This window comes from Boleophthalmus pectinirostris, unplaced genomic scaffold (assembly GCF_026225935.1).
Source record: "Boleophthalmus pectinirostris isolate CB_2022bp ecotype Guang Dong unplaced genomic scaffold, ASM2622593v1 HiC_scaffold_18, whole genome shotgun sequence".
Classification (NCBI taxonomy): domain Eukaryota; kingdom Metazoa; phylum Chordata; class Actinopteri; order Gobiiformes; family Gobiidae; genus Boleophthalmus; species Boleophthalmus pectinirostris.
In genome coordinates this window covers 21942710-21970668 of record NW_026571133.1, presented here as the reverse complement: position 1 = coordinate 21970668, position 27959 = coordinate 21942710, and the positions used below count along the sequence as shown (strand labels likewise).

Genomic DNA, 27959 nt, shown 5'->3' with positions numbered 1-27959 from the left:
TCATTTGAGTTTTATATGATAATGGCCTGAAAAAGATTGCTTTATGGTTTTATATATATATATATATATATATATATATATATATATATATAGTCTGTTGTCTGTCTCTAAACAATTGGCCTACTACTGTGAAGTGGGAGTGCATGTATTTTTGTCATTTATATTCAAATTCTAAGTGTTTTCTAGTCTTTATTTGATTCACATTTGTTTGTTCATTCAGTGTTTAAGGTCTTTGTTTAGTTGTCATGATTCATTAGCTGCTAATGGTTAAAGACTTGACACAGTGTAAAATGGTATTTTACACAACTGTAATCTGGCTGGTTTAGCACACTCATCAGGAAACTGATCAGCCCTGCTCTGCACATTTCCCCAGTGTGAAGAGCCCATGTATTCTCCACCACTGCACCTGAATTTATCTATTTGACAATCTTAGCTACACACACACATCACTTGGTTGTTTCTAACCACCTGCTTTGCTTCAGGGAAATCACTATAAATGGGAGTTTTTGCTCTCCCCTGACATTTCTACATGTATTCATTAGATTACAGATGACAAATAGGCTCAGATCTTCCTATGTCGACATGGAGCAGCCCAGCTGTGAGAGCTGCTCCTGAGGTTTACGGCTGTTTGTTCCACCGCTGCAGGGCTCCACTCTGCAGCACAGAGAAGCAGCACCATCAAAGTTTAAAGAACAAAAATAACAAATACTATTGATTGTATGACTGACGTTTTAATGTATAAGAATATTTATAGACCTCACTCTGTTTGTGTTCACAGAATCAGACGATATGCAAAAGCCTCAATGAACTCCAGAATGGACAGGTAAGCAGATGCTACAATCCTCTTTGGTGCATAGTTTGACTTTATTATATGGTGTGAACAGGACCCATCTTGATATGTTTTTAAAGTGCCACTCTACTTGTTTCTACAGAAACACTGAATGTAGTTTTTTAGACAGAGCAGAGATAAGCGGATAGAAGTTCATTGTCACCGTGAGAACGGTGATTTATTACCACTGGGGAATGCATTTGCATTGCATCAGCTTTGCATTTATTCCTTTTACAAAACAGTGCAGGCAACACATCCATCTCTTAGTGATGGAAGTAGATTAGTGTTGTAGAATCACTTTGTCTAACAAGTGGAACTAAGTTTATATTCACAGGGAGCAGTACAACTTTATTATTAGTGATAATACTTTTTTTATTGGTGCCCAAATTGCAAAGGGATGCTGCTGCATCCTCGGTGTATCACGCAAAATGTAAGTACAGAGCAATGTGTTTTTAGAGAGCGGTAAACATCAGTTTTCAGAGCAATGGTGTCTTGAATAAAGATGACTGAAACAAGGATAGAAGCTCTCAAAGGTTTATTTTAAAGAATTTCTCTCCTTTAGATGACAGTTTCTATAAACATTGAACAGTTATCATTCAATGTCCTCTTGCATTTTTTTGTGTGTGTTAAAATCCATTGGTTGTGGATGGGATGTATGCAGAGTTCACCTTCCCCTGTATCTCCCTGAGGTGTAATTAGACTAGACTGAGAAAAGAGATCAATTTAACATCATAATTTGACCAGAGCCAAGCTGTTCTCTGATTCTCTAGAGGTTTATGTACCTCTTCTTTGTTGGACACTGTCAACATCAAGGGAAACTGCATCAGTCAATCAGAAGAAACAAGTACCATCCACACAAAATACTAATTACAGGTTATAACTTAAATATACTATGATATTTTATTGCTTTTTCTAGAATGTTCCATAGTATGACATTAAACATATCCATCTTGCAGTTGTAAAATCGCAGGTGTTTTAATTGCTTCAAAAAGTCAGCATGCATTCTTATTGTGAGTGGGTTTGCTTCTCCACAGATCTAACCTGTAACTTGAGGTGGTGATGTAGCTGCTTGTCTCCATGGAGATAGGTTTAATATCACTCAGTGGAACATTCAGGGTAATACAATAACATCTTCCGTAGAGATAATCAAGTGGCAGATCCACCTCCAGAGAAGTTACGATGTGCACCTTTAATAAATAATATACAGTTGCCTTAGTGTGTAGTGAACAGCTGTTCCAATCCCTGTTGCCCTTGCTGTTTTACATGAAGGGCACAGTGTGTATGACAGCGCCACGTACCGGGAGTCACCATGTCTCTAAATCACCACCTGCTATGAGCAAATTAAATATTGACTTCTGGTATTGACTTGTAGATCTAATTTGAAGTGATTGCGGATGAGCAGTAATGGTGCTGAAAAAGAGGGCGGGAGGGCTTAATGGGGTGCTGCTGGTCACTTGTTAAGACGGCTGTAATTGGCTGGATGTGAATCATTGAGTTGCAGAGATCAACAGAGGTCCACCACGCTTTAAAATATGGGTGATAAAGAGGGTCATAAATTTACTGATGATGCTCGACCACGTAAATATAGAAGTATAACAAACCTGCTATGCTATGCTAACAGAAATGGGGTTCTAAGTGTTGTGGAATAAATGAAATAGCCTGAGAGTGTAAAGAGAGGCTTGATGTCTATGGTTGGAGTTTATTCATTCATTCATTATTTATCCTTTCAAGTACGGCCATGCATCTGTTGTACAACTGTACAGCAACTCACCTGTATGTAATGATAACACTATGTCCTATCAATGATCATATCATTGCTGCTGTCTTCCTATGACCTCTTGTATAAAGCTGTGATTTAATTTTATTACTTATCTTTCTATATAATTATGTCTTATTTGACACCTGTCTCTTGCTGTCTTTTTGCTACTTATTTAGAATTTATTATTTATATTATATATATATTTTACATTTATATGTTTAACTCTTCGTTGTAATTATATTATGATGTGCGAGCTACTGTGTCCAAATAATTTCCCTTGTGGCTCAATAAAGTTTGTCTAAGTCTAAGTAGGGAGTATTATAACATAGAAAAAGCTCCTTTTCCTGAAGAAAAAGGTGAACCTGCTGACAAGATGGCGGTCATGTCCGGGACAGGTGTAAGGAAAATAAATATGTCTTCTTTTGAGCGCCCACAGAGTGTCTGAGTTTGCCCCAACGTCCTCCAATAGCCCCGCTGTGCTGCATCACTCCTTTTTTCCACCACTGACAAACCTCATCGGAGAGCGCCGTGCTGAGCCTCCGAAATGGAACATCTTTCATTGAGATCCACTGTGTCAATATTTGCCCACTGGCTCAGGCCAAATACACAGATATTGAAAGGCGTCACACTTGGAGAGGCAGGAGGAGGAATGTGCTAGATAAAGAAGCCGAAGTGTGGATGGAGCACCACACCTCCTCTGTGAGCTGACAAGACGATTTAAAGCAACAGGGCCCATGTCTCCAGTTTAGTTTATATTTCAAGTATCTGTACAGAAAGATACTTGTTAAAATTTGTTTCTATTTTAAGAACTAATACAGTATATGACACTAAAACTATTTTTAAAAAATATCTATGTAATTTTTACTGTCTTAAAAACATGAAAAAAAAAAAAGATTTGCAGTTTGCAAAGTTATTCCTCACTTACCTTAAGCATTCTGAGCATCCTAATTGATCACTGCAATGAGTTTATAAGCACCTTTCACAACTTTCAGTGTCCAAAACAGAGTTTTACAGTCATGCTAATGCTAATAACAACTAGCACGCTAAACCACACTTTCTGATTAATAATAAAATGTGTTGTGATTAGATTCAACACACATCAGACATATTTTGACCTCAAGAGCTGTTTACACAATATATATGTACTGGGGCATGATACATTAGTAAAAAATTTATATAGGGCCTTTTAATTTTTATTATACAACTTTGACAATAAGTAAGTGATCTATCTTTTTGTTATGTTGTCTGTTTAAAACATACAACAAATATCCAAACTACACACTTATTTTTTTTTTTAATAAGTTTGCTTCTTAAAGAATAAATCAAAACAGCGGGTCCCTTTTAGATTAAAGGAAAACTGGTAAAGATGTGATTTGCTGGTACATGTCTACTTTGTCAAACACTCTAAAGCCGCAGTTATACCCCACGGTGTACCCCTCTTTGTCTCAGTCATGCTGACTATTATTAATTGAGTGTCATTTCCATGGCAACATCATCCCCCAGCCCCCTGTTACATCATTTAAACCACAGTGTAGTGCACCAGCACCTGCCCCCTTACTGAGTGTGCTGGGATGTGCCTCCTCTCTGCCCTGGGCCTGTCTCACCCCATGGAGGAGGGGGTAGGGTACAGAAAACCTTCTTTTGTCCCCTCGTCAGACCCAGTGGGTGACAGGAAGTACCCTGACTATTATTGCTCGGAGACTTTAGTTACGGTATTTTGCGCCAGAGAAGACATTTCATTTTGACTTGGGGTGAAAGTTAATATTTGAAAAATAGAGAAAATAAGGTAGAGAAATATTGTGATTCATTCGTGTTGGTAGAGTATAAGATACTACACATTTTTTCCTTTGGCTTTTAACTAGTTTGAGGCCTTGGCTTTACATCTTCAATATTTATTGACTGTATAACTCTGCTATGTTTTATCATATAGCATTTCGGTCAACTATTTTAGTTTTTAATAGTGCTTAATACATTAACTGGGTTTAGTTAAGAAGACCAAAACATCTACAATCTACTTTTTCAACCTCTCTATCCTGTTTTCACTGTAGTCCTGGTGGTCATAGGCCGAACCGCAGCTCTGTCAGTTAATCCTCATTTTGCGCTCAAATGTGCTTGTGTGCGTTGTGTGTACTAGCTACTCTTTGTGGCTGCATCTGTCTGCTTCTATTGTCTGCAGGGGTCCATCTGCTGGCCTCCTCCCCCTCCATACCCCCCGCCCCCTCCCCGGACCCCTCCTTTCGTCAGTTGCACACGGGTTTGGAGTTGTGTAGGAAAGCCAGCTGTCCCTGCGGCCTTAGTTTGATTTCTGAGTCCTCTCTCTGGCCACAGTTTTGGAGTACGTTCATTTGAATGAATTGAAAGTATTGAAAGTCACTCGGCAAGCTGTAAGTCTGATTTGATTTCTGTTTCACTGAATTAACACTACAATGGTCAAAGACATAGCATTGATAACTTAAGTTGTAAACAACTCTTTATTAAAACCAATAGAATAGTGGTGTAATGGAACTATTTTAATTTGCCCAAACAGCCCCTGACAGGGCTGTGGTTAGTGATTCCTTACTCTTGTACTCTTGTGTTTATTTGTCTATCTTTTTTATTTTTGAATACATTCACATGGGTAAAAAGTTGGATTTATAACTTTATATTGGATCTGTTGTTGCCACCTGCGTAATTGTCTCACTAATGTCCACTGTAATAAGAACCTGATATTTGGGGTTCTTTTGGGATTGATCTTAAATGTTTTTTTGTTTTTTTTCTGATGATATGTGCAAAATTCTAAAACTTGGAAATGAAGCCAATGTGTATCATTTTTGCTTTGACAAGTCCAACAAACACAGCCGTTTTCTGTGCTAGCCAAATCCCCTCTAGCTGTAATATTTCTCCCTGTGACATTCAGGGGTTTGACTCCTCAATTTTCTTTCACTTTCACTTGTTTGTTTGGTAGAAAGCCTCAGAAAAGATAAAACCAACAGAATCATCTCATTTAGCTCAACAGATGTCCTTAATCCTGGCTAATCCAGCATGTTAAGCGGTTGTTTTCTTAGGCCAGACCTGCACTGGAGCTTACCACAGGCCAATTGGATGCTCACTGCTGGACCCCCTCTGGTCACCGCTCTGCCAAGTCCAGAAGGAATAAATAGTGTCTGCAGTGTCTGTGTGTCCATAACATATGTGAGGCTATTTATGAGAATCTGAAATTTAGAGCCCAACATACTTTTTAATGTTGAATGTTAATTTTTTTTGTTTAATTGACAACATATATTGCACAATATTTGCTCAGGAGATTATAGGCAATAAAATGAACAATCTTTGTAGCAAGCGAGCATTCAAACTTTTTTAATGCCAATTTACCACTATAAGCATTTCATGGTTTTCTTTTAACAACACTATCTTTTTTATAATAATAAATTATTTAAAAAAAAATCAGCATTTATCATCAACTTTTAAAAAAACTAACAAAAAACAAACAAACAAAAAAAACCTAAATAAAAAACAACAGGAAAAAAACCCCAAAAACAACAAAAGGTTGAGAAGTTTAAATTAAATAAATAAATAAAAAATTAAATTAAGAAAAAAAACCTCTCATGATGGGTGTTGTTTAACTCAGTGTGGGCTTGTGCTCTGTGAAGTGATAAAATTGTATTCTCTGTAGTTTTGCCATTCACAACTATTTATGTACTCAGTCAAGTGTTACCCTCGCAAATCAATAATGGCTTCTTCTATCACCCCCAACTCTCTTCCGCTTGTTTTTAAATAGTTAATTTTGTGTAGTCCTACACCAAAAGGTTTCAAAACAGAGAGGAGATGTAAATCTCCCATAAGATTCCCACACATGTGCCACTCTTCTTCTGCTCTTTTATTAGTTTTCATTTACATAGCTGCTCCCCTGCCATGTGGGCTGAGTAAGTCTCTATAGCAACATGTCTATCAGCGCATATGCCCTCCGCTGCTATATGCATTTTTAAATCTATATTTTAATATGTATTTTTTTAAGTATGCTATAACTTCCCATATGAGCAAGGACTTAACTTTAGTCTTCTGACTGTTTTACTTGGTAATTGTGCTTACACTAAAAGCTGTATCCAAAATTAATCACCCTAAATCTGATCATATCTGAGCAGGTTGATGAAATGCTAAAGGGGCAAAACAAAGCAAACCCTACCTCATTTGGTCAGGACTGTTGTATTTCAAACTAGACGCAGAGATTTTAGGAGTCCAGTGATAGGCATTCTGATTATTTTATTATTAGCTCATAATCACCATATGATTGCATCTGCTTTCTGATCATCATGCATGAACATTTATACTGCTTATATACAAGCTGCTGTTAATATTTTCATTATGTAAAATATTCTTGGGTACTTTACAGTATCTATCATTGCATTCTGCCTCTGAAGTCAGCAGTGCATTTGAATGACATATTTTTCCTGACGATTAGTTTACTCTTTGTTTTATTTATCATGTTGAATTGGCATTTGAGAGCTGGCATAAACCAAAGCAGTCTAATAAATTTTCCAAACATGTCTTTTCAAATGTCCTTTGCCAACACTTTATTCATGTGTCACTTGTGAAATTACAGTTAAACCCAAAGTACTCACTCTAATGACCACAGTCAGAAGCTGCCAGCAGGGCCCCACTTTCAACTCTAGCTTTTACTTCGTCAAATATCTTCTCGGCATCTTTTGTTTTGTTTATCTACTCAAATGAAATGTTCAGAGCAGATTTTGAAGCCAATGCTGTGAGCTCTTTGTTATTCGCCTCTCTCACAAACAGAAAAACAGTCATTTGGGCCAGCTCTCCTTCGATCTGTTTTTCCAAAGCACTGTGTCCATCTCAGTCGCTCAAGCATTCACTTTCCGCCAGCACAGCTTCTGCTTAATCATTTTTACTTCCTTCTTTCTCAAAAGTTAGAAGAAAAGTAACTTTGAAGCCCTCACAGCATACAGACTGGGAGATTTGGTAGAAGACAGGATTTGAGGTTTGCATGGAGTAAAGATGAAGCACATACAGTAGATGTCACAAATGTTTTACACTGACTAAAACCGAAGAGGACAGACTAGTGGTGGGTGGTATGTCATAGAATCTTATTACTGTTAATCAAATGCATGAATCTTTTCTATTACTATATAACTAAAGACAGAACATATTTTACATTTTTGGTTAGACCACATCTGGACAGCACACAATGAACAGAAGCCTTCATCCCATAGAAAGGTCCTGTTTAACATCTCTAAAGTTTAATTAGTAGCACTCATGTGCTGGTAATTAAATATAACATAAATAAACAATAAAACATAAATTAGCTGTTTGATAGAAGGACTGATTATCTCTGAGCTGGTTGTAAATTCTTGGGCTGCAGCAGCTTTTGTGAGAGACTCAGTACAGGTCTTGTCAAATGAACCACACTGACTGTTCCATTTGCATTTAAATAGATTTATTGTCTGTTATTGTGGTACAGGATCTGACCATATGAGCAAATTTGACAGAGTGAAAGAAGCAGGAAAATTTAATTTTGCCACACAAACCGACACTAATGCTGTTCAACTGAATGCCCCAGGAGTAGTTGGTAGAGTCACAGGAAAGTGCTAATGATATTTACTTCATTGCATTTCCTACTAAGAAAATTGAACGGATCCAGGAGTCCTTGTTCAAGATTGAATGTTTGTTGATAACTATATTTTTGTACTTTTACTACATTTCATTCATGAGATGCATCATTATTAATCTTTTCTCACAATGTCACTGCCACATTAAACTGTATAATATAGAGCCTGTTGGTTGTGTTGTTTTTTGGCTGAAGCTTGACCTGCACATCTGGACCAGTGGACTTCTGGTCCCTGATGCCAAGCTCTCTGAGTGTCCATGTTGATAAACTCCTCCATGCCAGCACCATGGCCCCACTTCTCACAGTTATGGGATTGCACTGTGCAAGTGTTAATAATACAAACAAAAAGGATCCATTAGTTTCAGTGTTAGATTAATTTTGAACAGATGTTTACCTGTTTGTATAAATAATTGTATACTAGTAGTTGCAATTGGTGAGAGAAAAATTAAAAAGCTGAAAAGCGATGATACTGTCTGTTTTAACAGTTAAAGTACAAACCCGTTGGGTCCATGAGGACATAAAAGTGTTTATGAACTGCATTTGTGCTTGTTTCTGAAGTGCAGGATTTGAGCATCTTTCTTCAGGTAAATGACAGACTGAGCCGTATGTCTCACCTCTGAGGACTGAAGGCTTGAGAGTAAATGGAGTGTAAACAAAGAAAACGTCGAGCAGCTGTGCTGATGGGAATCTGAACAGCTCCTAATGTGCTTTTCAGCAGCCTGTTATCACAAAGACACACTATCAAACTGGAGTACATAATGAGTGTGCATAATCCTGTGCTCACAGGACACGAGGACGACTATAACCATGTCCAGAGAGCCATGCCAGTCCCTCAATTAAACCTGAATGTTCAGTGAGAGAAGCCTCTCGTATCATGACACAGACACAGAGTCGGCTTCATCTGGACCACATAATATTGCCTTAAAGCTGTTAACATTTGACCACTTGCTCTTTGGTATTGATGGGAAACTGCTGCTTCTAACTACTGTTATAAAGTATGAGTGTGATAGTTGCCATGGATTGTTTTCCCTGACCACCACATGTTGAAATCCTTTTGTGATTTGTGGCTTGGCTTGTAAACACATTTTTTGCCACTTCCTAATGTCCTTATAATTTTAGATCATTTAAAATTGGCCCTTCATATGTGTGGTTGGAGTAAAAATGTAGTCTGCAGTGAGAAGATAATTGTTTTCCAATATTTAGCAACCATTATGATTTGCTGATATAATCTACCCTTACTCTTTTTGGAGCACATTGTATTTATTTGTTATGATTTGTAAGGTTATTATAGATCATGTCCTCTGCTGTTTTCAGCTCTCACCTGCAGGAGGTGGCTCTTTGGATTCACTACAAAGATTTTTTTTAGCCGATCCATTCACCAACAGCCCATTGCTAATGTGGAGTGTTGCAAAATAACAAATCACACATTTTATATGACTTTGGGGTTACACAAAGTGCTCTCCCAGCAGTCTTTATGTCATTTACAATGCTTGCTGATCAGTTTGTGAACACCACTTGTCTCTATATTCGACGTGTAAGACAGGGCTCTCAGGAGGAGTCATAAGCATCACTCTAAATGGGGACTGTTAATTTCAATTCACAAAAAAATAAATTTCAAACGTCAATACAAGCGTGTCATACAATTAGACACATACCTTTTTTGTCTTGTGTTTTTTTCTTTAGCACCTGCACATGATGTGTTTTTTACTTTAGTGCATGGTGTACATTATCTGGGGGTCTAAAGTCCACTGCAGATAGACCTGTGCCATCAGCCCCTCTCAGCTACGTCCTGTGAGCTGTAACTTAGCACCACAAGTGTCAGGAAAGTGCTCCTCTGTCAGTGTGTCTCTGCCCTCTGGACCCTTGCTGATGGGACCACCTCAGTCAGAAGCTCTGTGCGTGATACAAGTGCGGAACAGCTTGTTTAGAGAAGTCTTAGACAAAGCCCAGCACTGTGCACCTGCTGCCCAGGGCTTTGGTCTGTGGCTAAATCTGTGGTACAGTTATAAGGAGGAGGAAGTCATAACTGCACTAAAATGGAACAAGATGCTCTGTAGAGCTGCACAATATATCGCAAACAACTAGAAAGGTTTAACAGAATCAGAATTAGTTTTATTGCCATTGTCAGTTAACAAAATTCACAAACTAGGAAATCTGGCATTATGGTGCAACATAAAACAAAGAATAATAATATAAACTGTGATAAAACTAAAATAAGGGCATGCAGTAGAATAAGTTAAATAAAATATAATTACAAATTCAGATGCAAAGTGTACAGTATAGGCAGAACAACAGAGCAAAAACTATTAGAAGTCTTGCAGTTAAACATTTCCTGGCTAACCCTGTTCTATATTGTATTCATGTATAACTAAATGCTCCTCAGCATGCTCAAATGTGCTCCTGATTCCCATCCTGACTTTAAAACATAATTAAACATAATTTAATTTTGTTATACTTTAAAGTCATAGTATTCAATAATCAAATTCAAAACAGAATAACTGCAAATGTTATCACCTTTTGGGTTAGATGTGCTAAACAGGGCCTGCTCTTGCACTTGCTTTATTGTTACTGCAGAATGGGCCCCTGATGCTTGTGCAGTGAGTACATATGTGTAGTACCTGCTGACTGCTTTCTCATTCAGGTTTGTGTGAGCTCTCCACAGGAGGGTTTCCTCTGGCTCCTCTGCTGCAGGGCTTTGAATGTGTGACCTTTGATACAATCAGAGGTGGTCCGCTCTGAACAACCATGAATGGACTCCGCTGGCCCCCGGGCACCATTACTCGCTCCCTGTGGATAACATTGATTACATGAAACAATGAAGCCTTTTACAATCATCAGTCATTTTAATTTAACTTATAAAATATGATATATTCTTTTCTGATTACTATATTAATTGTTTTCCCAAAAGTAATCCCGTAATCAGTGTTCTTAGAATGAATATTCTAATTTATTTACACAACTGTACCTCAGTGTCAATGTGTGAGATTTGTGGAATATGCACAGTGCAGTAAATGTGATTATTGGAGATTTTATTTGACCACTCTAAATGCCAGATGCCACTGGGGCCTCTCTAATAACTGCATTCTTTTTTCTTCAAGTCCTGTCCTATGTTTTCCTTCTGCAACAGTACTTTTCAAGAGATAAGAGAAGATTTTTCAATTTCCTAATTCAAAATTTAAAAGTAAAATTGTAATTTTCTTGGCATTAACTGTTGTTCGTAAAACCTCCTCACCAAAATGCATTCTCTGTCTAATTACAGAATCCTGTGTAGCTAGTCAGGTCTGCAAAAGCTTTCAAACTGTGAGCTGCATAGCTTGGACCAAAATCACACAGTGCAGCCTGCTGCTGTCAGAGCGTAAGAAATCCCTCACGCCTATCATGTCCACACCCACAAAGCAGAGCACAAAGCATATGTGCAGATGTGAAGCATACAGGGCCTGGGCCACTATAAAATATTTAGACTGACTGTGTTCAGATGTGTGGGTGCAGCAGAGGGACACTGACGTGTACTTATCTGTGCTTTGGAAGATGTATTTGTCTTTCTCATCCTAAAGAGGAGGAGGCAGTGGACATGTGGGGGAGGGGAGAGTGTGGTTGGTGTGAGGCCAGTCTGCCGACTGTAGCAGCTCTGAGCCCCTGAACTAAAGTGATCTAATGCCAGGCCTGTTCTGCTCACAAAACAGCCTAAAGCTCAAAACAACTGGGTCCTGTTCAAATGAACTTTGATTAAACTCTGAATATTCAGGGAAAATAAGCCTGTAGTTCATAAAGTCAATAAGTCAGTGACTGGGTCGATGGTGTCTTAATTGACAAAATGTTTTATTGGTTGATTATTTATTTTATTGGGATAATAAGGATTTTAATGGACAACAGCAGAAAGGAGAAAATATGGATTGAGCAGCAGTTTTGGGAGTGACTGAACAGTTACTTCAAGAAGCTGTTTTCTAGTACGTCTCTGGGTACATAGTAGTTTTTGCACAAAATCTTAATAATTTTGAGAGCCATGCTAAGATCTCTTTCAGTCAATTAATTGATGCACAGAGCTGCACAGATGCACAGATGTCTTGAGTTGACTATGGCCCTTACTTACATGATGACTTACAACATTGAGTCGATCTGTTGTTAAATAATTTTTCAGGGATTTTTAGTGAAAAAAATGCAGCAGTTTAATAGTAATTGATTAATAGCTCATAAGCGGTGACAAAAAAGCAATTATTTTTATTTACATTCAAGGAGCTATAATATTAAATATTATAATGCCTTTTTCCATGACCCTTTTTAAATCTAAGACTAAATGTTTTTTCTACAAAAATATACAACTTTAAAAGGTAAAAATAAATATTCCACTATAATAAACCATGCTAAACACATCAGCCTTTATCGCTTTCTTGTTTAAATTATCTTTTTTATGTGTACTGCTTTCAGAGCTGTATGGGCTTAACCAGGTATGGTATGCACTGTGCAGTATAGAAGCTAAGTTGTCTGAGTGTTGGTTTGCTTGTTATATACTGAAAAAAAATTATTTCCCCTATCTGTCTAGTTTCCTGCTATAAAGTATGAGTCGTGTCACTTTGGTGTACCGCAGTAGCTTGTATGCTCAGTTAAGTCTCATAGCTCCTCTTTTGTCTCCTCACAGAAGCTGGCGGTCCGGACCTGTCCTGTCGGGACGACCAAGCCGCTGTCCCTCATCAAGAGCTCCGGCCAGGGCATTGCCATCTCTGTGGTGCCAGCCAAAGCCCCTGTTTCTATGGTTACAGCACACATTAACGGACAAAAAGTGCCAAGTTCTGAATCATTGCAGACATCCCCCATCAGCCTCCAAACCAGTAGCCGAGTGGTGGCTGCTAGTGTCCACACGCTGAGCGGCAGGAGAGCAACAGAGCTGCCTCCTTCCCAGGTAACCTTACAGCAAATGTAAATAGAATGGTGCATTAGAAACTACACTCATTACATTATTTCCATATACTGTCCAGTCCATATATATCCTCTATATGTGGCTGTGTTCCAGTTTCTATGGCGACAGAAAGGTGAAGGAAAAGGTTCGCATCCACATCCCAAGCAGTTTCTTTACTTTATTATTTCCATTTCAAATTCATAAAGAACAATTATAGATTAAATGTTGGTGTATGTTGTCCTTTGCCTTGAGTTAACAAGTGTTCCACAGACAACTGTTAATCATAATAATACAGTATGAGGGAAGCTCTCCAAGCAGAGTGAAATCTCCTTCAGTATGTCATTTAAATACAGCCTCACAGTGCTCCAGTCTAAACAGAGGAATGACTTTCTACATGAAGGTCATAGTCTAATGTAGACCTATTGTTGTGGCCAGATGTTTCTCCATTGAAGTGACTAAACAGACTTTGCTGTTAAAACATTAGGAGCAGTTTGAACTGTGCTTGTTAAAGAAGCCTGTTAGGATTCATGGCACAGTGCAGTAGCTCCACTCTGTATTCAGCACCACAGCAGGAGCAGGCTGGGCTGGGCCTGGCAGCCTCACACTCCTGCAGTAATTGCACAGCCCCTCAGAGAGAGAGAGAGAGAGAGGCCAGGCCTTAGGCCTCAGGCTCCACTTTTATCATCACACTGTCTATTAGCCCCACTGTCTGTCCATCACCTGTCTGTCATCGAAGTGCAGTATCTCAAGATTGCATACTGATATGTTTGAGAATGAATTCATAATAATTGTGTTGTGCCTTTGGCTGGTCTCACAGAACAGGGTGAAGTTTTAAGGTATGAGTACAGTGTTGAAAAAAATAAAAATAAAAAATAATAATATTTTTTTATTCTGATCATTAGTTTTACCTGGTGAGTGCTGGGAGAACACTACAGAAAGTTGCTAAGCAGTGTGATCACAAATGAATAATTAAAACTACAGTTTTTCATCAAAGAAATTCTAAATGCAATTTATGAACACAATTTGTTATTCTTGTTCATGATTTGTACAAAATAAGTTATCAAAAGTACTGTTCAGGTACTGGTTCCCAGACCTAGACACATGAGGTGATGGGTCAGAGCAGACATCTTTGTGTTTTGTGCACCTATAATACACAATTTAAAGGTACCTCCACACCATCCACAGTTGTATAATGCTCCAGCCAATCAGAGAGCAAACAGCAAGGCTGCATTGTTCATTGAAGAGGAGGGGTGTCCCACAGACCACCTGGCCACTAATTTGAAGATCAATAATGAGATGTAATGGGATTGCTGCACTGCATGAGTGCACACTTTAGAGCCACATTGTTTCAGTCAACTCAGGAGGGCTTTCATTATGTCTCCCAATCCACTGCCACATTTCACTTAGTCACTTATCCCAAACCTAGACAGGAAATGTAATGTAATGATACATGTTAAAATGGATCAAAGGATTATGGAATTTAGTGGATCATTGTTGTGCTTAATATCTTTTTTTGTGATCTTTCTCATCATTCAAGGGCATCAAAGTCCTGATCAAGTACATTCCTTCAAGTGACTCCTTGTTCCCTCTGTGTGAGGCAGCCATGAAATACTGTACATCTGAAGTTTAACCTCATTTAATAAGTACTATTTACTTTGAATACAGTGTAGGCATTTGCCTTGAACATTGACATGGGCTGTATTGAGAGAGCTATAGTTTTAGAGAGGGTGGACTTGGCACAAGCCAAAATTCAGTTAATCAATAAAGATATTCACTGTAGGGCAATAATTGGATAATTTCAATTGTGTATAGTTGTTCTTTTCCATATGATATTGAACTCAACAGAAACATTTACATGTTTATGTAGAGCAAAGTAAACTCAAGACAGCGCCCTCTGACGACTTCAGTCTGAACTACATGGTCTTGGCTGATGTTTGTTCCTCTCTAGCATGCTGGAAGTAACATAACATAATGTATTATCATTTATAAGTTTATTGTACACTATAGATAAATGCACAACATCTACAACATTTCTCTGACAGATGTTGTTGTTCCCACATTGACATCTTATGTGTATGTCCTCATTAAACCTTCTCTCCATTTGACCTTTTATACTTATAATTAACTTTACAGTACTTTGATGCGTACGTAATGTGCAGGTAACAGTGTAGTTTAAACTGGTTTTACTTCATAGCACTTGGGTTGGGTCAACTGTAGCAGTTTTAGTCGTAGATATAAATGTTTAGTTGGACATGTGAACCTCAGGTTGCTCTGTTTGAGTCCCCCCTGGATGACACAGTGACAAACTGATTTATGGGTGCTGCTTTATAGACTTATGAGGATGGAGGTGGGCTGCCAGCCTTTACTACTGACTGTCATCTGTCTTAGCTACGCTCCACTCAGCTCTGAGAAAAGGAAATTATTTCAAAAACAGAAAACGTCTCTTCCAAGGTTGTGCTCAGAGAAAGGGGAGCAGCCCCCCTCCATGAAGGTGCTTAGCTTTGGAGAAAAGAGGCAACAATTACGAAAATGAAAGCCTTGCACTGCAAGAATTTTCATCTCTGCAGTTGCCATAGGAACAGGCCTTGGCTGCCTCCTCCCCCTCCTCACTGTGCAGCCTGTTCTGCAGCACAATACAAAGCAAGGAAGAAATTTTCACTGAGCAAGAACGAGGAGAGGAGGGGGAGGGGGAGAAGGTGAAAAGTTTCCTATTTTCTCCCTTTTCTTGGAATCAAGCAGGAAACAGGAAGTGCCAAAGATGTGTGCACAAATTGCATATATTTGGGTCTTATGAGCCACTTCTAAACAAGCCAAATCATGTTTTTGGAGGTATGGACCAAAATGGTATGGATCTTAGGTGGTACTTGGTGTGAAAATTTTGAGAACCTCTCAGTTAAACTATTTGTTTAACTATAAATTAAAGTGAAGACCTGTGAATTACATAGTTATTTGTGTCCACAGCTTCGAGGTCGCTGCTTCTTAACAACATGCTGCCCCATATTTATTCAGACAGATGCTGTGGTCCTTGTTAGGCTGCTGCTCTTTCCCCACTTAATGCCGAGGAACAATGGGAGAGCGGAATGTGTGTGACTAACAAGAGGAGAAAGTGCAGCATTCTGTGGCAGAGCGATCCTTTAATGAGATGAGCTCTTAAACACAGACACCAAGTTTAGAGTGTAAACAGTTGAGCTCCCGGGGCTGTATTTACAGTCGGAGCAGGATGAGGAAATGGGAAATCACTGATTAAAGTCGTCTTTATATAGATTACCATATTCTGTCTGAAGAATCATTTCATCTATATCATGGAATAAATATTGCAAAATAACACATAATTATGCATTTAATTGTGTCTGTATAATTTATAATTAGTTTACATAAATGTACTGTTATATTAGAAGCCATCTTTTCTGTAAATAGATATTGACTGTAATCTTTACACACATGTGCAGTTGTGAGTAACATTTGCTTGTGGTAACTATGACAACTGTTTGCGTGCAGATGTTGGGGACCCTCACTGCTGTGCCTATCAAGGTGCCTCAAGTCAGCTCTTTGCATCGGCTGGCAGGACAAGCCGCCACAGTGTTACCTCAGGTAAATATAACTTTTCTCTATTTTGTAATGGTTTTACTCAGTGATGAATTACAAATCTGTTTTGACCCTGTAAACAGCTGTGTCATACACGAGGTGGCAGCACATGTAAAAAGGAACTGTGCTGTGCTTGTATACTACATGTAACAAAAATGATTGTGGTGAGGTTGGATGTGAATCAGCATGATTTCTCTAACTATTATGTTATAACTCAATCATACTGTGAATGGTAGCTGTAGTTTGTGATGATTCTGATGATACATGTGGGTTGCTACAGGTCAGGCCAAAGACCCAGATCCCAGACAGCCTTCCTCACAGTGGTCCCTGCCAGGAGCTCCAGCCTATCAGCCTGCAGAAGGCCACTGCAGTGGTCAGCCCCAGGAGCCAGGGCCCCACTCTCCCCACCGCCAATAGCACGCTGAGCCCAGACCAACAGCCAGAGAGGCAGGGGGCCACCTCCCCCCCTCGGCCCACTGTCCACTGCCTCACTGGGACACTGGAGTCCAGCAATCCTGTGCAGCATGCTTCAGCAGGTCCTGGTGTAGCGTACGCCATCATTGCTGCATCTCCTGCTGCCACCAACGGAGTGTCAGGCATCAGCGAGACTGTCAAAGTGCAGCCACTGATCTTCAGCACTGAAAACAAGGCATGCTACTATGATGGATTAGGAAAACCTATAGATAGTATGGTAAAAAAGTAATTACCTTTGTTTTGGTATATTTTTGCTCTACCAGGTCATAATAATCCAGTCACAGGTGCCCAACAGCAGTGAGGGGTCCCCTGGAGGCCAAACTGAGTTTTCCTCACAGCATGATGTGCCCTCCCCTAAATCCCCCTCCACAAAGAAAGACGAGGATCCAGAAGTAAGAATTATTCTGTGCTGTTATTGCAGTAAAGTCATTACATTGGATAAATGTATGAATAAACTTGTTTTACAGAAAGTTGCTTTCATGGTGGCCCTCGGCCTTGTTACCACAGACCATCTGGAAGGTAATTTTATTAGATTTAACTGAATTTTTTATAAACATCTTAATTTGAAATATGTATTTGTTCATGTATATACTGTAATATGTCATTTGTATATTCATCTTCTCCATGAATTGTTTTGCAGAAATCCAACTGAAGAGGCAAGAGAGGAAGAGACGAAGCACAGCAAACCCAGCATACAGTGGCTTGTTTGAACCAGAGGTTAGATAAACTTTGTCCTTCACTTTAGTGAGCCAAACTTCTGCAATGATCTAATTCTGAACTTCATATAATTACAGCGTAAGCGCCTGGCATCCCATTACCTGAACAGCTCTCTCTACCTGACGGCACGAGGTAAAACAGGAGCAGTAACAATATTAATTGTGGCATTGTCTTCTTGTTATCTTTGTGTAACCATTGTCCCTGTATTTGTTTGAATTTATGTCAACCCCCTAAAATAACTAATGCTAACGTGTATACACTGTATCTGTTGCACGGATTTAATCCATGTGTCTGTGACTAACCTGTGCTTCGCTTCCATCCACACCTAGACTCCGAGGACTTCTGCTGGAAGGTACGTCACATTACTAGCAAAAACATGACTACTACCAAATACGACAAACCCAAGTGTTTTATGTCAATGTTTATAAAACCACTGAAATACCAGAAACATAAACATCTTATTGTGTTTATTTATTGTTGTTGTTTGCATTGCAGGATGACTTGGAGCATGATGAACTTTGTGCTGTCTGTAAAGAAGATGGTGAGGTGCAGCCCTGCCATAACTGCCCCAGAGTTTTTCACCCCAACTGTCTCCACCCTCCACTCAAAACCCCTCCCAGAGGCCCCTGGTACTGCCCCAAGTGCCAAAAGAAGGTATCTGGTTATAGTTGCTTTGCTTGTTTATTAACCAACATAGATTACAGTTTAAAATGTATTTTCTTCTATAATGTTACTGACCAAAAGCTAGTTTCCGAATTACAACAGTGGGTTAAATCTATAATACAGTGCTTAAAGCTGTAGAATAGAAAAATGTCATATGTGTCTTTACCACAGGTACTGAACAAAGAAAACTTATCGTGGCCACAAAACTTTGTCCAGTCGTACGTTACACACAAAACTGGTGAGTAATGTGTGCTAATAAAATATGTCTCACAGGGACATTAGTGTTCACACTGTATTTATGCACTTGCAGTGAGGCAGGAGGAGAAGAGGCGGCTGCTGAGGAGGAACAATGAGCTGAAGAAAGAGTGTGCTCATCTGGAGGAGGAAGACAAGAAGCTCAATAAAACCCTCGAGGTAGGACCCCTTGTCAAGAACAGTCTGAAATCACAGTGTTTTGACCACATTTTGTCATAACTCTATGCCATTACAACCTGTTTGTGTTACAGAAATGCATGGACACGAGGGAGCGGTTGCTTGAGCAGCAGAGGGACACTCGCGCTTCTCTGGACCGCATCAAGTCTCTCCTCAGACTCATCCAGCGCGACCAGGTCATCCAGGTCACCATGACAACCACCACCACCCTTGGAGCCTCACTGCTGTCCCAGGCCTGGATGAAACCCACCAGCACCGCCATGACCAGCCCTTTGGCCACACCTACCCAGAAGAGCCATGCTCAGAGCCAGGACAACAACTAGCCCCTCCTGAGGAGCTTTGTCCTGATGAAAAAAAGCGACAAAAACTGACAAGAGCTTGGATTTGAAGTATTTTTTAAAACAGTCACCTACAGTGCTTATGAGATTTCTTTTTTAAGTTATTTTGTATTTATTAATGTTCTTGGCCTTAATGTAATTAATATCAGAAGATAGATTTGAATGCTGCAGCAGAAATCTAGAAAGGCTTCTGTGCGGCCTAAAGATATGTCCCTTTTTTAAAACACAGGTCTAATTACTGTTACTGTTGAATATAGTGAGAGAGAACTGTAGAGTTAGTTATAGTGCCAGAAACAAAGGAGCAATGAACGACTGTACAGTGCTATATTCAAGTAGATGTTCTCATTCTCCTATGAAGGTTTTTGCCATACAAGTTCAGGATTTCATTATGTTTATAAATGCATATGAGCCTTCAAACAAAACAGATAAATAACTTTTTCAGTGTTAAATATAGTTAAAGAAAAGTATTTAAGAGAAGACTACATAAATTAGCATTTCTAGTGAAAATGTTAGCATTTTCATGCTTGCCTATTGATACAAATGTTTGAAGTATTCAAGGCGATCACTGTACATGTTTTAAAACATTGTCATCAGGATTTGTTTCAGTGATTTTTCTGGAGATACATCAAAGTCATAGGGTCCCTATTGGGCCACTTGCTTGAAAAGAAACATAAACGCTAATAAGAAGTATTGGCGAAGAAATTAAAAAGTAGAGCAACATACATATACAGACTTTACCAGTCAAAGTATTTGGGTACTGTATTTAACACTAACTCATTTACTGTCTATGTTTAACCAATGATACAAATATACATTATTTATTTGGTATTATTTATCATAATACCACCCCGTTTAATGTATAGATTTATAGCCTGACTCTTAAGATCTTTGTCATAATGCCAAATTCCTATTGTTTGTGCAGAGAAAGGAGCATTCACCAGCAGGGATTAACATAACCTTTTTCAACTCATCACAAACACATCAAACAGATGTCCTTAAACCAGTATCAAATATGCCAAAAACCTTTGTTTACTGGAGTCATCGTACAATAATACATACTGTGCTTTTTCGTTCCCTGCATTTTCTATTCAATAAATTTTTTACTTGTGTTTTTTGAGAGTTAACAGTGACATGCTTGTTACAGATCAACACTGCCTCAAGTGCAAACCCGTAATGCAGCGGTTTGCCTTTGATTCTTTTATAAACGTGAATCAAAATGTGACAAACTTGTTTAACTGCGATCTTTGGCTTTTGATGGATGCACGTGGCAGAGACGGTCACTTCCTGGTTTGTCTCAAAGTTTAAACCAGGGGCCGACTTTGTCTCCTTCTCATCCACGTCTTGCTAGTCTTCCTTAGTCCAGCAGCATTTTTTGTGATTTGTATTTGATTTTATAGCTACACCAGATGTATGAGACAAATGCACAAACATACAAAGACATTTTTTAAGTTCAGAAAATGCCTTTATGGGAGGGAAATCACTAGATGTAATTAATTTTTTGTTTACATTATTCATTTGATGTATTTTTGTCCAATGTGCAGCTTGCAAGACTCTTGATCAAAGGCTTTAAAATGAGTGAGAAAAAATAGAGTGGTATACGCAACAAGCAATATTATTAAAACCCTCTAAACACCTTTATAATATGTACTTTTTCAATTAGCAGCTGCAAAAATGAATCAAAATCAAGCAAAGTGGCTAAATGAACATATTACGTATTTAGATGCTGTTAATACAACTCTGTGCACATTATCTAGGTAGTAATAAACATTTATTTTAACATGAGCATGTGATCAAAAAATGTTGGGCAGCTTTTAAATGTTATTTTCTGTATTAAAACTCAACATATCATCAACAGGTGAAGTTCTGGTACACAAGATTTGCCTATATTACAAAGACATTTATTTAAGTCAATGTTGACATAAAAATATTCTTTGTTAGGTATAAAAGTACAAGGTATAAACAACTTTAGTAGACACCCCATCAGAACAACAAAAATTACAAACATGCCTTATTCATTGTTGTATTAACTTGTAACACTGCAATATCAAGCTATTACATTTATTTGACCTTGATTTCCAAGTTAAAATCACCTTATACTATTTGTGGATCGTCAATCTCTATGACACTGCTGTACCTAAGCACACTGTTTTTATTTATGTACAAAACAGTAGGGCTCTATATATCTGCCGGATAGACATATGCATTAACACTGCACCCGACTTGCCTTTAAACAAACAGTATCATTATCATTTTTTGGGTTAAAAAGCTGTCAGAATGTACCATGTGATGCATATCAAATGTCCCACCTGTGAACCCAGGTGTGAGAATAACATAAGATGGATCATATCTTTGTCCACCCATCAAATCCCCAAAACCTCCTCTTCATTCGTTTCTATCAATCTTCTCCGGGAGAAACTGTGCAGTGCTTAAACAGATATATTTTAATACACAACACAACATTTGAACAAATAAGATAAAAAAGACGTAGAACATTTTATATTCTTTTATCAAGCAAAAAATGAAGCAAGAACATTGAGGATTTTTTTATGGATTTGCCTATTCTGCATTCTGACTTCTAGCTTGCAATGTCTGATGTATTACTTTGCCATAATAAGACAACACAAAGAGGTTTGGATGGAATTTAAAGTGTCTTTTGGCTGTTAAAGTAGTAAGTTTTTTTCTTTGTCATTAAGGGAACCGTCCAGTGGATAGTGTGTATAGGAAAGTGTTTGTCTTACATATGCCAATGTAGTTTTTTCTTCTTTATGATGCATTGAAAGTTGATCAATGGAAGTTGATAAATGGTAAAGAGTAGTATCAATTTTGTACCAAGTTCTTAAAAAATGAATCAATAATAATAAACAGGTTTAAAGAGCAACTGGTTCAGTCCACTTTATTTTATTTCAATACATCATACTATCTAAAAGAGACTAGCTATTTTGAGTTATTTTTGTAATTGTAACAAGCGTTATATCAGTCAGTGTGGTTAAAGTTTAATAACAGCAGACAAACTATGCATATAAAAGTGCTAAGTGACAAAAAATATGATCCAGTGTTAAAATAAGAAGTAGTGTTTACAGTTTGATTACTTTCTAATATGCATAAAAGACAGCTCACAGTATAGTAATATTTTTCACATATTCATTGTGAATATTGCTTTAAATTCAGTAGATGTATTAAAAGGTACACTATGTAACTTTAATGGTGGAGGGTCTGCGTGTTAGTCTCTAAGGAGATAGTTTTGGCATGTTCCACAATATGTCATTAAAATCTTGCATTTATTCAACTACAGGTTTGTATCTCTCAAAAATACCTCTCTCCATGGAATCAAGGTGGCAGACCTTTCACCAGAAAAGTTATAAAGTCAAACTTTAATTGACCTAATAAACAGCCCTGTTGCTGGGGGAAAATTATCAGGGGGTGCCTCTTCAAACACAACTTTTCACTCCCCTCTTCCAAGTACCAGAGCTTCAGCACCAATGATGTGTCTCTGTATAAGCCTCTAGTTCAGGGCAGTACCTCATTGAGGCAGTGGCGCGAGTTGAACACCGTGTGGCAGTGTTCCACGAGGATCTCAGTGAAGATGTTGATGGGCGTCAGAGCAGTGAGAGATACAGAGCTGTGCCGAGGCCAGACCAGGTTCACCCCAAAGACACACGCCAGATTAGAAGGGCTCATCTTGTTACTGATGCTCTCCTGAGACACCTATACCAGACCAGATTCAAATATAGTGATATAAAAGAGATGAAAATAGAAATGAGAGGCAACAAGTGGAGATGTACCATGTGGAGAAAATACAGCAGGTATTTGGCTACAATAAAATTATATTCAGGAAGACTCTCAATTATCTGTTTACATCGAGTCACACGAAGGCAGCTTTCAACTTCTACAAAACAAGACAAAACAACAGATACTGTAATTTAATGGACATTTTAAAATTTGTTAAACAAATATTCCAAAATTAAAATGAAATTGTGAGTATTACAAATTTGAAATAATAGTGTTTGGACAGTATATACTTAGTAAACAGTGCGCACATCATACATTTGTTTTAATTTAAAAAAATTTCAATAATAAATTACATAAAAGAACAACTGAAACTCACTCATTAGATCCAGCACTTGATTGTAGACTCTGAAAGTGAGCAATGGTTCAGGCAGCTCTCGGATAAATGTTTTTAAGATGACAGCAGGAACATGGACGTCACCGTACTGCTCAAAGTTTACAAGTTTACCTGGAACAATGACATAATAACTATCAGTATTATTTTAGACTTTCCCCGTTTCCTTTAGGTCTTTAGGAAATGTTTATATACCCAGATTATAGAGTTTCTGAATGTCTTTTATCAGTTGAACACGAGCAGAGCGTCTGAAGATCCCCTCTGTCTTTAAACCTTATTTTGAAAAAAAAAGAAACTAATTAAAAAAACAAAACTATACAATACAATGCATTTCCTATGGCACTTGTCACTATTATTATGAACAGTCACCTTTCTCTTTCAAGTATGTGATAGTCTGGACCATCACTAGTGGGATTATTGCCCCTGCATTCTTCTCTCGTAAACTGGAAAAAAAACATACAGTGTATATTCATAAAAGAAGATCACAGTGGTTATAGTAAATAACAGGAAGCAAAGACTTACTACTGCAGACTGACACCAAACTGCTGCGTGGGCAGAGGGGGGCGAGGAGGGGGCTGTTTCACTGAAGAGGGTGGTCCATCTTTCTGAGCTGCACGTAACTTCTCATCATGTCTGTTATAATATGCACAGCAGAAGTATCAGAAACAAGCCATGTGCACGTATTTCCTTTTAAAAATAGTCATGTAACCTACTTAATCACATCAGTAGGGATTATTAGCTGCTCATAGTTCAAATAATCTTTCAACTCAGCCAGGTAATTCACGTATGTAAGCTTCTTTCCAAACTTGTGACTGGGGGAAAAAACAAAACAAAAATAGTAATGCAATTTTCAGCTTCAAAATGTAAAGGGTTTGCATACCTGATTAGAGGCTTGAACAGATTCCACACTATTCTGATAAAGTTTGTCGGGTGGACCACATAAAGGGCCTTCAAGTTTTTCTTGTATCTGAAAATATTGATTAAATGAATCATGGAAAATATAACAGAATGCCAAAATGTTAATATTAAGTCCATAAAATGTGCATTGAAGCAGTTTTAAGAATTATCTTTGATCTAAAAAAAAATAAAAAATCACAAAATAAAAACTTACTTCCTGTCAAACTCATTGTAGGTTTGTCTTAACCACTTCAGAGAGGGTTTGTTGGTGCTTCTCAGGCCATAATGAAAATACACCAGGATATAGTCCATCTCTACATATTGATCCAGTGTGTACTTCAGGTATCTACAGTGGAAAACAGTACACTTTAGGCACATTTACTTTTAAAAGGTTTATTGATGTACTTAATTGTAGTACTGTAAAAGTCTGTGGTGATCCAGCTGATGAGACGGAGGCAGACAGCAACTACTAAAGACAATTAACTTCCTTCCATATTTGTCATCTCCTGGAAACAGAAATATGTATGCTTTATTTCATTTAACTGCTAAACACTATTAACTATTTTCTGTGAGCTACAAGTCACTGACCAGAGACCTGAATGATCCCATGACGGGCGATGTCATAGTACGGGTGAGAGAGGTCAACGCTGCATCTGCTGCTGGGAGGACCATCTGTGCTGGACACTGGATCCTCTTCATCCTCCCGTTGAAGCTCTGAACAGAAAAACAACAAGTTCAAGTAAAGTTATTTCATCATGGCTTTTCACCACAGTGGTATTTCAAACTGTATTGATGGTACATGATACTCCTTCGGTTCTAGTGTTGAACGAAACCTGGGGCATAACCAAAACTACCAGGACTAAACCAGAACTAGAACGGGACCAGACCAAATTTGATTTAGGTCATAAACATGGCCCAAACCAGAACCAACCCTGGACAAATGTTAATACTCACTTTAGAGTGAATCAATTTTCTTCTCTTTTGAGTAGATCCTTGTTTAAAACTTCTATAGCATATGTTTTAGACTTGTTTTAGACCTGGTTTAGCCCTGATATAGTCCCATTATAGACCCAGTTTAAGTCGGGTGGTACTCAGAAGGCTAAAGATTTTGGTGGTATGTGGCATGTTTGAAAACCTATGTACTACTATAGCAAATCTTGTGCCCCCTAGTGGGCAGTTTACAGTTTTGAACATTTGGTTTGGAGTGGTTTGAAAACAACTTAGAATGTATTTTTAAGGATCCCATTTGAGTGTATAAAGATTTAAAGAAAGACTATAGCTTGTGAACATGGTCTCTTAAGAAATCAATTACTTACACAGTGAATCAAAAGGGAATACACTGCTGCATCATGCAAGTAAGGCTTCAAACTGAAGAGCATTAGTCAGTATAAATCTAACACATCTGTTGTGGTGAGTGCTTGTGATTTTTCCTCCTTCTATAATACGAATAGTGCAGAAAACATGAAACTACATATACACTATAATTTAAGGCATTAAAATTTAAATAAATGTATTTTATTTGACTTCAGGTTGTGAAAATAAAAGTAAAAGCCATTTCCCCTGAATCATGGCTGTGTCTGCTTTGGTTTTGATGTTTGATGCAGCGTAAAGGAAACGCTGATGCAGACAAGCCTGTCCTGTGGAAGTTTATTCTGTTGCCCAGTGGGGAGTTTCTGTAACACACCATTTCTGATAACAGGGAGGAAACTGGGGTGCACAAAAGGCTCAATTTAGACCAGAAAATAAACTAAAGCTCTACAAACCCACAACATCAGAATAAGGCTAAGTGCCGTTATAGACATATTTTAGTGTTTAAGTTATTGTTTCTTCATTCTGTCCACAATGACAATAGAGTAGGTGCATGCCATAAACTTACCTATCTCTGCCAGCTGCTCCAGGTCCGGGATGAGTGATGTCATTTCTGTTTCAAACACAAAACACCATATGGGATTACAGTGTTGGTTAGTAACTGTATACATGTACAAAGAATACGTATTCTGAACACTAATTTTGACTAACTGTATTCCTGTACTGTATTCCAGTACAGTTACTTTTTCATTTGGTGGCATTCAGAATACAGTTACTTTTCTAAAATCAAAATAATATATTACAGCATTTAATAATCATGCTTAATTTCTTAAAATCTGTGAGAAAAATAAACAATTCTGCTCCTGTGATGGGTGCATGTGTGATGTTTCCATCTCCAGTTAGGAATAGGAAATTTTTTAAAAACAGTGAAACAAATATAGAGCTGTTATTAATACTATGTTACGTTTTTACACTATATTTTAAATGCAACTTGATGTAGAAGTATTCTAAGTATTCAGAATACAGTCCAATACAGTTACAAAATACATTTTAATGCAGGTATTCAGTATTCTGTAACTAAATTCATCAATTCAGTTTAAGTATTTTTCCTATCTGTGTGGGATTATCATTAGATTTAAATACAATTATCATTATTTCAAATATTGTTCCTTTTCAAGCAGATAAACAGCATACAGTTTGATGTGAGCTAATACAAAAATATATAACGAAAGAAAACTGACTATTGACTCTTTCCAAATAAGCAAACCAAATATACAGTTATCTTTATTTATAGTAAAGTGAGAATGATACAAGAAGCCATATTAGATTTTTATGATGTTAGTCGAGTTATATGCGCTCATTTCAAGTCGACCACGAAGATATTAAGCGATCAACTGGGAAAGTTTCATAAAAAAAAACGCTCGTGTTAAACATAAAGAGGTACTAACACGATAAGACCGTGTAAACTATTAATAATTTACACTCACCTGTAGCACTCTGCTTTTCAGGTACAAAAGTTGACTTCCTCAACTAGACTACCAATGGTTGACATGAGCACCTACAGCGCATGCTCAGTACAGCTTCTGTTAATTTGGGCAGAAGAAAGCATGCTGCAACCTGCCTGACTGTGGCACGTGGGTATGACTTTGATTTAGAGTTAGCTTTCATTTGAGTCATTATTGAATTCTTTGTATGTAGACGTAGATTTGGTTGACAGTTGACAATGTGTGCTGGCCAATCATCAGTGTGAACTATACTATGCAAGTTGAAGATGCATTTCTTTTTGTCCTCCCGCTCCAGTGTTCCTTGTCATGCTGTCCAGAAAGTGTCGAAAGCCTGTCCCCTGCTGGAAATAAAGAGTAACAGGTTTGAGGTTAGTGGACTTCAGGCAAATAAATAGAGCCTCATTAAAATGACAGGCCATTATTTTTAATTACTTGCTATTTTCTAACCTATACCTATTTAATAGTTCCTAATGCCATGTTACTGTTATTCTAAATACAAACAAAACTCTCTGCTGGTGTTCTGAAGTTTGCAGTGAGAGGTATATTCACAAATATGCAAAGCTGTGAGGAGCTCAGTGAAAACAGCAGTGCAGGGTCTTTTGCCTCAGTGGCTGCACAGTGACTGATTTAAAAAAATGGAATGGGAAGAGATTCGGCAGCACAAAGCAAAAATTTAAAATAGAACAATGTTCACTTTTCCTAAATCTAATTTGTCTTTCCTTAATGTGAAATTCAGTACTGCAGAATTACAAAGGCTGAATGCAGCTATGTAATGATGTAACCGACAAAGCAATTTCCCTGGCTTTAATTAAGCGAGCTTTAAAGATGCAGTA

The 27959-nt window shown here is 38.0% G+C and overlaps 2 protein-coding genes across 2 annotated transcripts in view; one reads left to right on the top strand and one right to left on the bottom strand.

Annotated features, from left to right (window-relative positions):
* Positions 1-21069, top strand: part of phf21b (PHD finger protein 21B) — a 39978-nt gene extending 18909 nt beyond the window's left edge. The window contains exons 2-14 of the mRNA XM_055153805.1: positions 779-823; positions 12830-13090; positions 16586-16678; positions 16953-17321; positions 17410-17538; positions 17614-17665; positions 17787-17863; positions 17941-17995; positions 18193-18215; positions 18359-18517; positions 18698-18764; positions 18837-18940; positions 19033-21069. Of these exons, the coding sequence (XP_055009780.1) occupies positions 779-823; positions 12830-13090; positions 16586-16678; positions 16953-17321; positions 17410-17538; positions 17614-17665; positions 17787-17863; positions 17941-17995; positions 18193-18215; positions 18359-18517; positions 18698-18764; positions 18837-18940; positions 19033-19281 (1683 nt within the window). The 3' untranslated portion in view covers positions 19282-21069. The remainder of the gene's footprint in view (positions 1-778; positions 824-12829; positions 13091-16585; positions 16679-16952; positions 17322-17409; positions 17539-17613; positions 17666-17786; positions 17864-17940; positions 17996-18192; positions 18216-18358; positions 18518-18697; positions 18765-18836; positions 18941-19032) is intronic.
* A 715-nt stretch (positions 21070-21784) lies between these two features.
* On the bottom strand, positions 21785-27187 carry LOC110161757 (rho GTPase-activating protein 8). The gene is made up of 13 exons (XM_020926577.2): positions 27109-27187; positions 26190-26234; positions 24902-25027; positions 24732-24819; positions 24528-24659; positions 24297-24383; positions 24130-24228; positions 23939-24049; positions 23786-23859; positions 23612-23689; positions 23402-23530; positions 23079-23182; positions 21785-23001 (listed from the first exon to the last, which is right to left on the bottom strand). Exons 2-13 carry the CDS (start codon positions 26230-26232, stop codon positions 22804-22806), a joined length of 1269 nt encoding a protein of 422 aa, XP_020782236.1. The 5' UTR covers positions 26233-26234; positions 27109-27187; the 3' UTR covers positions 21785-22803.
* Between the last annotated feature and the right edge of the window lie 772 nt (positions 27188-27959).

What these genes read in the sequence shown, in the direction of transcription:
- LOC110161757 (XM_020926577.2), bottom strand. Translation starts at nt 26,232, where the DNA reads ATGACATCACTCATCCCGGACCTGGAGCAGCTGGCAGAGATAG. An exon ending in TGGGATCATTCAGGTCTCTG is followed by an intron (nt 24,820 to 24,901) that starts GTCAGTGACTTG and finishes TTCTGTTTCCAG; the next exon opens with GAGATGACAAATATGGAAGG. An exon ending in TCAAGTGCTGGATCTAATGA is followed by an intron (nt 23,183 to 23,401) that starts GTGAGTTTCAGT and finishes CTTGTTTTGTAG; the next exon opens with AAGTTGAAAGCTGCCTTCGT.